Source organism: Corvus cornix, chromosome 1, assembly GCF_000738735.6.
Source record: "Corvus cornix cornix isolate S_Up_H32 chromosome 1, ASM73873v5, whole genome shotgun sequence".
NCBI classification, from domain to species: domain Eukaryota; kingdom Metazoa; phylum Chordata; class Aves; order Passeriformes; family Corvidae; genus Corvus; species Corvus cornix.
This window is the reverse complement of record NC_046332.1, coordinates 46,561,650-46,574,463: the sequence shown is the minus strand read 5'-3', so window position 1 is coordinate 46,574,463 and position 12,814 is coordinate 46,561,650. Positions and strand designations below refer to the sequence as shown.

The 12,814-nt window shown below is 42.2% G+C and overlaps 1 protein-coding gene across 1 annotated transcript in view; it reads left to right on the top strand.

Annotated features, from left to right (window-relative positions):
• Positions 1 to 12,814, top strand: part of ATP8A2 (ATPase phospholipid transporting 8A2) — a 320,460-nt gene that overhangs the window by 300,074 nt on the left and 7,572 nt on the right. The window contains exon 36 of the mRNA XM_039565493.1: positions 6,607 to 6,698. Within this exon, the coding sequence (XP_039421427.1) occupies positions 6,607 to 6,698 (92 nt within the window). The remainder of the gene's footprint in view (positions 1 to 6,606; positions 6,699 to 12,814) is intronic.

Below are 12,814 nucleotides of genomic sequence, written 5' to 3'. Positions count from 1 at the left end.
CTCTGGAAAGCTGGCTGTTGCTGAGCCCTCAGCAAGGACTTGGTACTCCCTAAAGCCTGGCTGTCTGCTGTAGGAGTCACCTCTGACAGGTAACTTCTGGCACCTTCCAGCCTGCAAGTGGCGCAGGCAGCACTTCTGTCTTCATTCCCCTGTGGTTTGTGCCTGGCGACCCTTTGGTCTCCTAGTACTGGGTTTTTATTAATGACTTGCTGAGTGTTTACAGTAAAATGCAAAAGGAGCATGGTTTGGGATGTCTATTTCAGCTGGATCCAGAGTGATTAAGGAGCAGTGTTTGTAGACACTGACTCTGCAAAGAAAATGCTGGTTTTTTTGTTTTTGTTTTACTGTTTATATGCCTCAGACACTTCCTTGTGAAATGCTCCAGAGATTTCCTTTGATTACACTGCAGCTTCATTATCAGTAATGCCTGTTTGCCTTTTAAATTAAAAAGACCTCTTACTCTGACCTCAGAGTAAAACATTCCTGCAATTGAATGCTAGATAACAAAAAATAACATCTCCTCATTGTGGATCGAAAAAGAGAAGGCAGCAGAAGCCCCTCATTGCTACTTCTGCTGTTCTGTAGGAGGGCGAATCCTCTCTGATGTCTCTGAAGCCCAGAGGATGGAGCTCTCTCAGCCAGTCAGGCCTTTCTTCCAAGCCCTGGGATGTTCTGGGTGTTGGAGCATAGTTTTGGTGAACCCTCAGCCTTAGTGTGACTTGCATTTGAGATGATTTTTATTTTGAATTCCTGGTCTGTAATAATGTTGTTTTAATGTTCTCCTTATGCCAAGCCTATGAGCCTATGCTAGTTATGTCTCTGCCCACTGTGTAACTTCTAACAATTCCTGTATTCTAACTCAAGTAATGCACTTGAGTCTAAACTAAATGAATACAGGTTAAACCAAGGCCTGGGGCTGTTCTAGGGGAGTGCCCTCATCCAGCAGGCAGTATCTGAGGAGGAAAAATAGGTCTCCTCTGGCCAATTACAAAGGCGTGGTCGCAGCCTCTGCCTGGTGTATGGTACTCGCTCTTTGTCTGCCAGAACTGTGATCGATGCTGTAAACCTTTAAGCAGTGTTACATTGCAGGAAAGGTGAGAGATGGAACTTGCGAATAAATCCTCAGGAATACCTGCTATGTCCTAGCAGCCAGAGAGGGATCTGCAAGCCCTCTTTGCCAGGTCATACTTGGGGAGAAGCCGTTGTGCTTGAACTTCTGATTCTTCTTCAGAAGACATGTAAGGGAGTTTGAGAGCCAAGAGACTGAAATGAAAATCAACAGTCTGCTTGTAAAGGATTTGGTGATTAGGATTGATCAAAGCTGGAGAGGTCTGCTTCAGACCTTTCTTCTGTCTCTTTTTATTCTATGTTGATGTGACTTTCAGTGAGAGAAACATGTCAGCAAGAAACAGTAAACTTTTGTGTAAGTTATTGTTTGAAATGTATGGAAGAGGTCAATTATTATGTTTTAATTCTAAAATTTAAAAAGAGGGAGAAGAGTAACCTCTTTTCACCTCAAAATTTAATACACAGGAAAAGATGACAAGGACAGAAGCTTCCTAGTCTTTTACCTTGTGTTTAGCCACATGGGATATTTTGCAAAAAACTGTTTCCTCCCCCCCTCATTGTCTCCCCTTCCTGCTGTCCCTGTGCGAGGGCAACATGTTGCAAGATGTTCCCTCCAACAGGAGAGTAGTGCAGGCCAGCCAGTGTTTCTCAGGCTTTTAGCAGAGTATGTGGCAGTGGAAGCAAAGAGACTGAACAAGGGTTTACCTGCTGCTTCTTTGAAAATACGTGTGGGTAGGAGGGAGGCTGTGGAGTTAAGGACAGAACTTCAGCCTAATCCTTGGAGGATTTTCTGGTTTAAACCAAGCTGTACAATGATTTAGCTGTTGCTGTGTGCTGCAGCACCACTGTAGGGTAGAAGAACCAGTGATGCTGTACCTGCAGGCAGTATAGTGAGGGCTTCATAGGTGTTCAGATGACAGGGAAAACAGCTGCAGCTTTCTTGTCCTCTAAGCTTACCCATGGACACTGAGTGTCTTGCACTGGAGAGCCAAGTTTCTGCCATGGGTTCTTGGCATGTTTTTGCCACAGGGGTAGCAGCTGGGAAATGTGCTTGTGTGCTTTAGTTGTGTCATCTCTAGCAGCCCTGGTAAGGCTTCACTCAGTTCTTCCTGCTGGAAAGGGGAAAAGCAGAAAAAAACCAAATAATTTCATATGTCTGTATCTGACTGAACTCTTCATAATCCAGAATAGCAGTGAGTTAAAAACCAGCAGCAGCTGAGTGTATTTGCCTGTTTGGTGTGCTGTTGCTCTGGATCTCCTCTAGCAGATCGTAACAAAACACAAACAAGCATTCAGCTCTTGTAAGAGAAGAAGGGCTCTGAATTTCTATATATTTTTTTTTAAACTGGGCTATGCTTGTGTTTTCTAAAGGAAGATCCAATTTTGAGACACCTGCATCCACTTTAACCTTCCGCTCTTTGTGATCCCTGCTTTTGCCACCAGTCAATTAGTGGACTCAGGAGGACATTCTGGGTCAAGCTATACCAAATACTACAAATCCTCATTAACGCTAATTAGTGCTCAGTAGATTAATTGGTGGTGAAGCTCATCTTTTTTTAATTACTTGAGCAAATGAGACAGCAGGACCTTGTGGTCAGCTTTGAATTATTCTGTTTGTTTTGATGCACCTCATTTGAATGTGTAAAGCCAGATGTTTGTTGCCTAGATTTAAGGGCTGTTTGCTTTTGTGAGGGATGAGAAGAAGAGAACACAAAAATAAAATGAAGGTCTCTGTTGACACCTTAGATCAATTCAGATAGGAAGATGGAAGAGTCGTTTTATTCATGGAATTGAAAGCATTGTTAAGAAATAACATGTTGCCTTTAGTTTACCTTTTGATTTTTCATTCACTTAATGAATTTGTGTGATGTTGCTAGCACAGACTTCCAGGCAGGCAGAAGTCATCTCGACCCTCTTACGAAGCCATCACAAAGGTATTCCTGGCCTAAGGTATTCTGCATTATTGATAGCAACTAAATCTGATTTTAGCTGACTTGACTAACAATTTTTTTAAATCCTTTTTTTTCATAGAAACCCTCAGAATTGGGACCTTTTAATAGTTTTTGTTCTAGTCAAGTATTTGTTTAGTTCAAAGCATTTTGTCTGTGTCTTTTGTCCTCCGTATAATTACAGACTGATGGTCCCTCTGCCTTACCCCCTCAGAGGTCACTGACTAACCAGCTAAAGCATATTTCACTGTGGCTTTCCATGTCAGTGACTCACAAAAGAATGTCTGGGTTTGTGACTTTTCCATTCTGACAAGATTTTTGAGTTCCTGAATATGAACACAACTGTCCAGTATTCAGAGTATGATCTCACGATCTCTCATCCTTTTCCCTCAATGCATCTGAAGATGTCATCCTTAGACCCCATGGGAGTGCTTAGGCCCTAGCTCAGAGTCACTGGAAAGCAGAATTAAATCTGCAAATCATGGCTAATGCCTGGGATTGATTTACAAGCAATATTTCTGTGAGGAAGGCCTAGCCTGTTGGCCTGTGAGTCCAGTGTTGTCATTAGTTTTGCATCAAAGTGTGAAGCAGACTGAGAAGTTTTACCTTTGTTACCTGTTAGCAGTGGGCAGAAACCTTTTCTGAAAGCAGGGACTTGGTATGAGTGCAAACACTTAATGGTTAAGAAAGCCACTTCACTTTTCTTTCCTTTCAGGGTTTGTACTGGGAGATCTAATATCTGTTAGTAAATCAAATACTCATCCAATTCAGAAGAACTGTGTTGCATTAACCCCTGTGTATTAAGAGTTTATTTTATAGTACTTGACTGGTCTTGACTTGCAGTCTATTTAGTCATCCCTCATACTTAAACCACAAGTTTAAGTCTAATTCTACCATGAGTTTTTCTTTCTCTGCATAGATACAATCCAATATAATTTTCCAAAAGGGAAAATCAGATGTGACTTCAGTTTTGAACTTGTTGATTATAATTAGCGATGTCGAAGATAGCGTAGCTTTGGCATTCTTAGAGCTGCAATGTGCTGCTCCTGTTCAGCGGTCCCTTGACAGCACACTTTCCTCCACACATTGCATGCAGAAGCCTGAGGAGCTAAGCATTACTGACCTGCTCTTCATCTGTTGCTGCATGGTAGACAAGCAGAGGAAGAATTTTTCCTCGTGCCTTTTTCTACTGTGGTTAATTCCATTCTCAGGGTAAGAATTTTGTGGCAAATATTGCTTATTTGTCCCCTAGAACAAATATTTTTGATTGGTTTAAGATTCCTTTCTTTAAATCACCCTCCTGCTGAGATAGGAAAGACTCTGCCTGCATGTTCTCTACCTGCAGGACGTGAACAAGTACTGCACTTCTGTCATTCACAGGATAGCAGTATATCCAGGCAGTGTTTCACTAAACTAACAAGTTATCCAGCAGTCTTCTGCAGTCAGCAGGAGGTTGTACAGTACAGCATCACTAGTTTGCACTGGTAATGGCTGGTTCTGCAGGCTGTCAACTTTGTAAGCAAGTTGTTAAAGGTTAGAGAAGTCTCATGTCTTGCTTTGTGCCTTCTATTGCATCACCCTTACCTGGTGATTCTTTGTAGTACATGTTTTCCATCGTGCTGCCTGCTTGGAGTAGGTAGAAACTTCTTTCTGTATGTATTTGATTTTCTTATAGCCAGCAACTAGTCTTGGTTTTTTTAAGGAGTTGGGTCCTCCAAGATTTTTAGAAGCTTTCATGCTGTAACCCTGGTTTTAATGGAAACCTGTGATCCTTTCTTCTTTGAACACATGCAGGTCTCACGAGCCAAGAGCTGTTAGAGTTTGTTTGACAAACTCAGTTGGAATCGATACTTTTGCTTCCAAATTTATTATCAACTTCTATTTTATCTTGAGGGAATCGTACTGACTGCAGGCAGGGAAAGCAACCTGCCATACCCATTGCAGGTGTGATTCTGTGGTGCCAAGGGAAGGAGTGGAAGAGACCAAGTGTCTGAAAGTGCTGACAGTTAGTAAAGATTTTGAGGAGAGGAGTCTGTAGGTTTTACAAGCTTCTACCTCAGATATGTGAGCTTGGAGGTCACAGGAAAAAGAGAAGGATCCCACCCTTTCTTTTGTGGACATCTCATTATGCACTGAACAGAAGATTGTGAGCCTGGCTATTACCCTAATGGACTATTGAGTGGAATATAAGCCTGCATGGCTGGATTACATATTACAGGCATCTCAGAGATTCTTCAGTTACTTTCCTGATTGAAGTTAGCAAACTGCTTCAATGAAAGGGAGTTGTTTGTTTAAAACTGTTGTTAGCTTGTCGACAGCAGGAGCTGTGCTTGCTGGGATTTCCATTTCAGACACCAAACGCATGTGAATTTGTAATCTAATTCCAGAAAGGTATCAGCACTGGCACTCAGGTGTGTATCCATGTTTGCAGCATAATCAGTAGAATTGCTCCTTGTGAATGAAGAGGTGAAAGAAAAAGCAGACTGTGAAAATGGAGACACAGTGTAAATATGGTGCAAATGGGATAAAGATGCTGCAAAGATGCTGATGTACCAGCAAACAGATCCCTTCTATACACTAGCTCCATCTCACTGTTTGGAATAAGGGTGAGATGGAAAAAACCGACCAATCATGGAGAAGTTTGATCTAAAGTAGACTGTAATATCTTTCTGAAAATAATCTGATATTTAAGTTACTTGGGGCTCCAGTGCAGTGAGATTTGAAGGCCTATGTTAATTTAAAACCCCATTGAACTTAGTGGGACTCATATACATAATTAAGTGCTTTGAAAGGTCAGGATCTTAGTCACCATTTTTTAACCCTGAGCATAAAGTTCTTGATTAAATTAGTGTTGTGTTTCTTATAAAAATCAAAGTGGAGAGTGCCTTTAATAATTCTTGTAGGTATGTTGAACCTATTGTAAGCATACTATGTTTTTCACCCAAAGTTTTTATTTTCACATTTTGTAAATTCAGCAGTAATTTTTTCAGGCTTCTGTCAAGAACTGAGTAAACCAAAGGGGTTTTTAATAAAAGAAACTGGATAGAAAGCTTTTTTTCTGTATGGGAGGTTAAAATGAGAGCGTTCTTTACAAGGCAGAATTAACTATGGGTCCTTCCTTTGGTTGCTTCAGACCATTTTGCAGGTGTGATAGAAGCCTTCTACTTTGTGCTAAGCTACAGTGCTTTGCTCCTTCTCTCTAAGGCAGTTTGTGGATGCTGTGATTCATCTGCATAATACTAAAGAGGAATCGTCTTAATGATCCGTATCACTTGATGTCAGACTTCTGATATGGTTTGTAACAATTCAGAGGCATCAGGTATTCAAAAATCACAATGATGGTAATATTAGGGATGAATTAACCAAAAGCAGACTGATACAAAGTGTTCTTAGAAAGGAGGAGTTTCCATTATTAGAGAGTTCTCTTGATAATGTGCGGTTTAAAGAAAGAGAAAATTCTATTTCATGCTACAACCACCTTTAATACTGACAAAGTCAAAGCTGCCAAGTACTTCAAATACAGTTGACTTTTACCTTGAAATTATCTGGTTACTCACTGGTGTGTTTTCTCTCTTTCTGTCTCCCTTAGCGTGAACGAACGTGATCATTTGTTAAAAAGGCTCGGCAGGAAAACTCCTCCGAGCCTTTTCCGTGCCCACTCTGTCCAGCAAAGTGTATCACGTAAGTAGCGGCTCGCGTCTGCGTGTGTTTGCACAGCACCAGCCCCACATGAGGGAAGCCAAGGGTGATTACTTTTTAATTAAATTGTAGGTAGAGATAATCTAGCACAGAGGCTGAGCTGTCAAGCAAGACACGTACATTTGGAAGTGGAATTAGTGTATCTGGCCCTAGGCAAGGAGAGCTCAAATGTGGTTAATTCCCTAGGAGCCAATCAACAGGCCCAAATGATAAAATCCCAGTATGCAGGTTCTCTAAAGGTAGAATTCTGATAGTCTTAAGAATAGTCTAAAAATAAAAAACTCTGCATAAAATAAATGATAGAGCCTAGCTTTATTAGAAATGGTTTCTTTATAAAATGTCGTATTAGCTGTGGTTAGCTGAGAATACAGTGATGTTTCAGGGATGCCATTAGGGTTCTGTGTGTTGCTGGTGAGGAAAGCCATGGCCTGCAGAGCTGCCTCTCTTCTCTCCCTCTTTGTCTGCAGCTGGGAGAAAAGAAGCAACATCACAATTGGCTACTACTGCTGCTTCAAATAAATGGCATTTCTTGTTGATGTAGAAGTCATCCATTTATTCATCTTCCTGGAGGAACAGGCCTTCTGTCTGCTGGACCTGATGGGTTTTTTTCAGTGTTTTAAAGGCTTCCACAATGCTTAAAACCTTCACTAGCAGCTCTGTAGGCCAGATACACTGAAGGACCATGCTGTCTTGAGGGACCAGGGAGTCCAGTCAGCCCCTTCTAGTGGGAAATGCAGTCTCTCTTGTGATGAAACTGGCGGTAAAAATAGGCTCATTTACCAAAGAAAATAACCCCCTCAGTGTGCAGTACTGGGTGGTACAGGGGCAGACACTCAGGATTTGGGCTTTGTTTTGCCATTGCAGTAAGAAGTGGCACTCCTGACTGCTTAAGAATCACGGAGAAGTCAAATCTCGTCTCTGGCTGTGTCGCCTTCTGTAGCAGAACTGTTATGGCTTAGGTCATGGAAGCAGGGCTGGGATTTCAGAACCCAAATGCCTAAGGTGTTACTGTTTTCCACTCGGAATTTGACTAGAAGGGATGGGACAGTGATGGTCTTTGTCCTTGACAGAGCCATTGGAAGGCCATCACTGTCAAGGGATGTAGGGTCTTCAGCAATCAATCCCATTACATCTGGGAAGAGAGGCCAGTGTGCAGAGCAGCCCTGTGGATCATATATTTCTGTCAGGATTTAATCCTTTGTATAAAGGAGTCAGGGATGCTGATAGCAACATGGCTTTGGGCATGCAAGCATGCTCTCTGAGGAGATTCCGAAAGCAATGACTGGCAGAAGAAATCCATAAAATGCATAAATAAATTGCTGTCAAAATAGTCTGCTGGTGGAGACTTACCACAGTCTGTGAAATCTGCAAAGCAGTGCCGAAAGGAGATACACCAGCGGTAACTAGTCAGACTTAATACGTACTTTTAGTCTCAAAGAACACGTCTTCAGGTTGTTAGTAGGTGAACAGCTATTGGGAGAGAAAAATGAGATCAAAATAAACCCTAATTTGGATAACCAGCTTCCCTATAAATGCAAATGATTAGGTGCTAAATGAGTCAGGCCAGTCAGGACAGGTTACAATCAGCAGTCTGTTTTTCACATGAACATAAATTTTGGCTGTGAAGCTGTTAGGATTAAAAGATGCTTTTTGTGATGTATCCATGACTTCTGTCTTCTCTTGTCAAATACTGTTTTCTAGTGTTGCATAGCTGCTGTATGTACAAGGCCATGTGAGATCCAGGGAACATACGTGCTGTTTTCACAACCCTAAATTGTACAACTGTTTACTAAATGCTAGAAATCTTCAAAGCAAAGAGTTGATGAATAGGGCGGTAGCCTTGAAATGCTGGGCCAGTATCTTAAATCACACTACAAGTACTCTGTTTGAAGTCTTGAACTGTTCGTATGTTTCCACCAGGCCCTAAGTTTCCAGGCTGTGAAGACCAAAAGTTGCTTCTTCAACTCAGAATCTGTTGCTTGCATATAAAGCTGGAAAATACTTTGTTTAGTTAGAGCTGACAAAGGCTTAAGCAAATGAATTGCCTTGGTCTCAACAAGGAATGAAAATGGGATTAAATGTTATAGCACAGATGCAAAGATGCAGTACTGGGTTAGAAATGACTTTATTTTTGACCATTTCCAAATGTTTTGGGAGGAAGCAATGCCTAAACAGCTTTGTTTCCAGTCACAAGGAAAGGAGAAAAATCTAACAGGGAGTTTCTGGGCTTCTACTGATGGTTAGTGCTGGGAGGAAAGAGCTGACTGAGGTAAGACTGCACAGCCTGTACAAGAGGCAGAAGCTCAGTCTGTGTTTCCTTAGCTCTCTGTCGGTGAGCCAGCCCATGTCTGAAAGCATTAGCACAGCACAAGACCTTAAGGCATGATGTATGGCTGGGGTGCTCCCATATAGCACCAGGCTCTTGTAGATCCAGCCCCCAAAATGGGCAACAGAGCCACACAGCCAGTGCCATGGCAGTGCCCTATGGGAGTGCCAGCCATGATTAGTCTCTCAAACACCTCTTCCCATTAAAGAAACTGGCTCAGAGCAGCCGCCTTGGAGAGTAGCCCCTGTCCATTTGGAAGGGTATGTCCTTAAAGGAAAACCTTCACGGCCATTTTTCTTGCTCTTTGTTTTTGTGTTCCTGAATTGTGTAGAGCTGTCAGAAGCGTGAAAGAAATCTATCTACTGGCTGTACTGTCAAAGATCTCGTGGTTCCTTTCTACCAGTATAACTTCTGGGAAGTTTATGAAAACTTAAAAAAAGAAACTGTGAAGCTCCTGTTTGGATGGCATTGTCAGGAGACTTCAGTGGAAGAGTTGCATATGGTTGGTTGTCAAGCCCAGGTGCTAACATAAAACCATCTCAGTGCAACCTTGTAGGTGGTGGTGACAACAGGCTTGGTGTAGCTCCTGGTGAAGGTGCCTGGTGAAATTGGTCATTCCCTGTTGCCACCTGCTTTCTGAAACCTCTTAAGAATGAGCAGGAAATGCTACCAGGCTCCTCTCAGATGTGTCTTTGGACCCTTCCCTTTAGCTTGCTGTGGGGCTCACCCTTGAGGGAAGGAATAATAATGATGTCCAAAAAGTCTCCCTCATAGGGTTTGCTGGCAGTGAGGTTTTCTCCAGGTCTCTATCCAGGTTCATGTCTTTTTTATTGCTGTGACTTTGTGAAAGTAGCACCTCCTTTAGACAAACTCTGTGGATATAAAAGATGGCTGTTGACCTCCCCTTTCCTTCTGCATGACTGACCTGTATCACCTGTGCCCCCAGAGGATGGGAAGGGTACCCTTCATCTATAAGGAAAGTTCCATAGCATCTCTCTAATGTGGTTTCCCTCCTGTAATGCCCCTGCTGGTGTTCAGTTATCATTTGTCTCAATATGCTCTTTGGCAGAACTCCCCCTGAAACACCAAGAGCTATGCCTGAGTGAGGATTACTGCACTTGGCCCAGGCTTCCTATGCTAGCAAAGAAAATCCCTCTTCCTTTGACAGAATATGGTGATTTCATAGAGTAAATCTGAATGCAGAGCATATGGTTTGCACCTCATTAATCAATGGAGAAAAAGCACCTGTCATCTGAGGTTCGTTTCACAGTATGAGGGCTGACAAATAATAAATAATAATAATGTGTTCATGCTGAGGGCTCTAATCCCACCATTTATTCTCCACTAGCAGATACCTTCTTCCTTTCACTTTTCTGCTGGCACATTTTTATTTGAAAAACAACAGGGGAGCTACTTGAGATGCTTTTTAAACTCTTTTTCCTCTTTTCTTGCATGTGTTTGAAATATAATGTACATTCTGTATTTTTTCCAAGCTACATGTTTGTTGACTGTTAAGTGGAGTTGCAGTCTTTTAAAATCAACTTAAGAAAAAGAAATAGGAATAGTTGGTTAAGAATTTGATGCTCTGGCATTTGACTCTGTTTTCTACATGCAAATACCAGTAAGTTGGTATCTGGGACTAAAAAGATAGGACCATTTGTCAGGAATTCCTCTTGGGTCCTTAAGAAAACACAGGCATAATTTATCAGAAGATAAATTAATTACTTCTGTAAGCATCAGTCAAACTGTTCAAGATTTTAGGCAGCTTTCCCTTTCCCAGGTTACATAGAAGACGGTTGCTGGAGAAGTCAAAGGTGAGTTAGCATTCACCGTTTAACTGGTAAATGTGAACCGTGACTTCACAGCAAATCTCCTTGAAAACTGTGCAGAACCAAATGTTTCGCCTGAGACAGAATTTGGCTGGTCAAGTGATACCTCAATGTTGATTTTCATTATATCAGAGAGAGTTTTGTTATCTGAGAAGCAGCATTTCCTAAAACAGAGTAAAAGGAAAAAAACCAAAAAAAGTCCCTCACATCTCCCCAACCCCCTAAAAGTTTTAGTGGATTTGAATCTGGAAATTTTTCTTCAAAGGCAAACAAAAGGATGTATTTTATACTTTGGACTGTACTAAACCATAATACCACTGCAGTATGAACTAGTGAAATGCTGCACCAGGTGAGGGTTCTGATGGGCTGCCAGTGAGAGCTGCCCTCTTGCTGGTTGGCCTAAACAAATCCCAGGACAGACAATTTGGGTGTATCAGAGGAGAGTGCAAAGAGTAGAAGGCCTCTAAATTAAATCCCTGAAGTGACAAAAACTGTAAGCAGTCCTTCCAAGAGGAGATCTTCTGGAATAAAAAGAGCCGTCTGGACTCTTTCTAGTCCTGGTCTTGGAAGCTGTTGCCCATGAGAATGCTGTTGAGCTTGCACAATGTTGCTATCTGTGTTCGAGGCACACCCATTGAGATGGCTGCTGTAGTCCAGCATTGCACAGACCAGAGCAGCCATTGCAGTGAACGGAAAAGGAGTGTGTTAAATTAGAGACCTAATGGAAGACTAGATTCTGATCTACTAATAGAATAGCAAAGCTTTAAGAAAACCCAACAGGATGCTTTTAAAATTCAGTGGATTGCCTGATAATATCTGGTACTAGTGAAACCTTAGAGTTGAGGAGAACGTGAATCTCCTCTTAACAAATGAGCCTCGCTGACAGATATTCAAAAGTGCCCCTTTCCTCCATTCATAGAAAGTCTCCGAGTACAAAGGTCCTTCCTTCTTTGAGGGTGAGTGGGTTGTGCCCAGAAAGCCCCAAAGAAACATGCTCCTTCCTTGGGCTGCTGCAGGACAGCAGAACAATGAGGGCCTTGTTCCCAGGGCAGGCTCATAGGTGTGGTTTTAAAACTGGAGTTGGGGGAAAGTTCAAACTTCTGGAAAGTTCCCTAGTAACTGACAGATGGAAACTTTCATTGGTTTTGGATGGGGTCTAGAAACAGTGGAAATGTAGAGCTGCTTAGGGAGTGTGGATGGGACTCAAGCATTCACAGCATTTTGTTTCCACAAGGCACAGTCAGGTGCTTAAACAGCTTGAAGTTCAATTTTAATTGTAAAGTGAAAAGAAAAACGTAATCCGAACTCATCTTGCTGTGTAGAGATCTACAGGAAAAGTCTTAAAGGAACTGCCAAGTGTTGAGCTTCAGCTGGGAAGCTTGGGGGTCACAGCCTTTCCCATGGCGTACACACAAAACCTTCGTTGCTGGTGGTTTGGGATGGATGAAGGACATGAAGACGTAACGATACCCCTGGTATTCTTAATCACAGATCATCTTAGCCTGAAATTTCTTGCTGTATTAAGATGTTTTCTACTGGTGTGAGAGTGGTGAACAGGTTTTTTTGACTGAATTTTGCATTGGCATTGTGGAGTGATTGGGCTGCTTGGCTGTCCACTGGCCTGTGCTAGCACTGGGAATAAGCAGGTGATGGGAAGATGACATCTGGGGCTGACCTGTGTGGTCAGTGCTGGATTTGCAGTAGTTATGGCAGTTGAAGACTCCACTACGCTGGATGATCTTATGGATAAGTAAATACAGCAAAGCCATCTCGATGCAAATCAGGTAATGGGACATGGGCTTCAGTCTTCTAGGGCTTAAGCTTGCGGTCTTTGACCAAATTGACTTATCCATGGAGAATTTAACCAAAAAGCTAACAGGATGCTGGCCGTTCACATGGAACAAACCCACTGGAGGTGTTTGTTTAAGTGTGAATCTACCCTT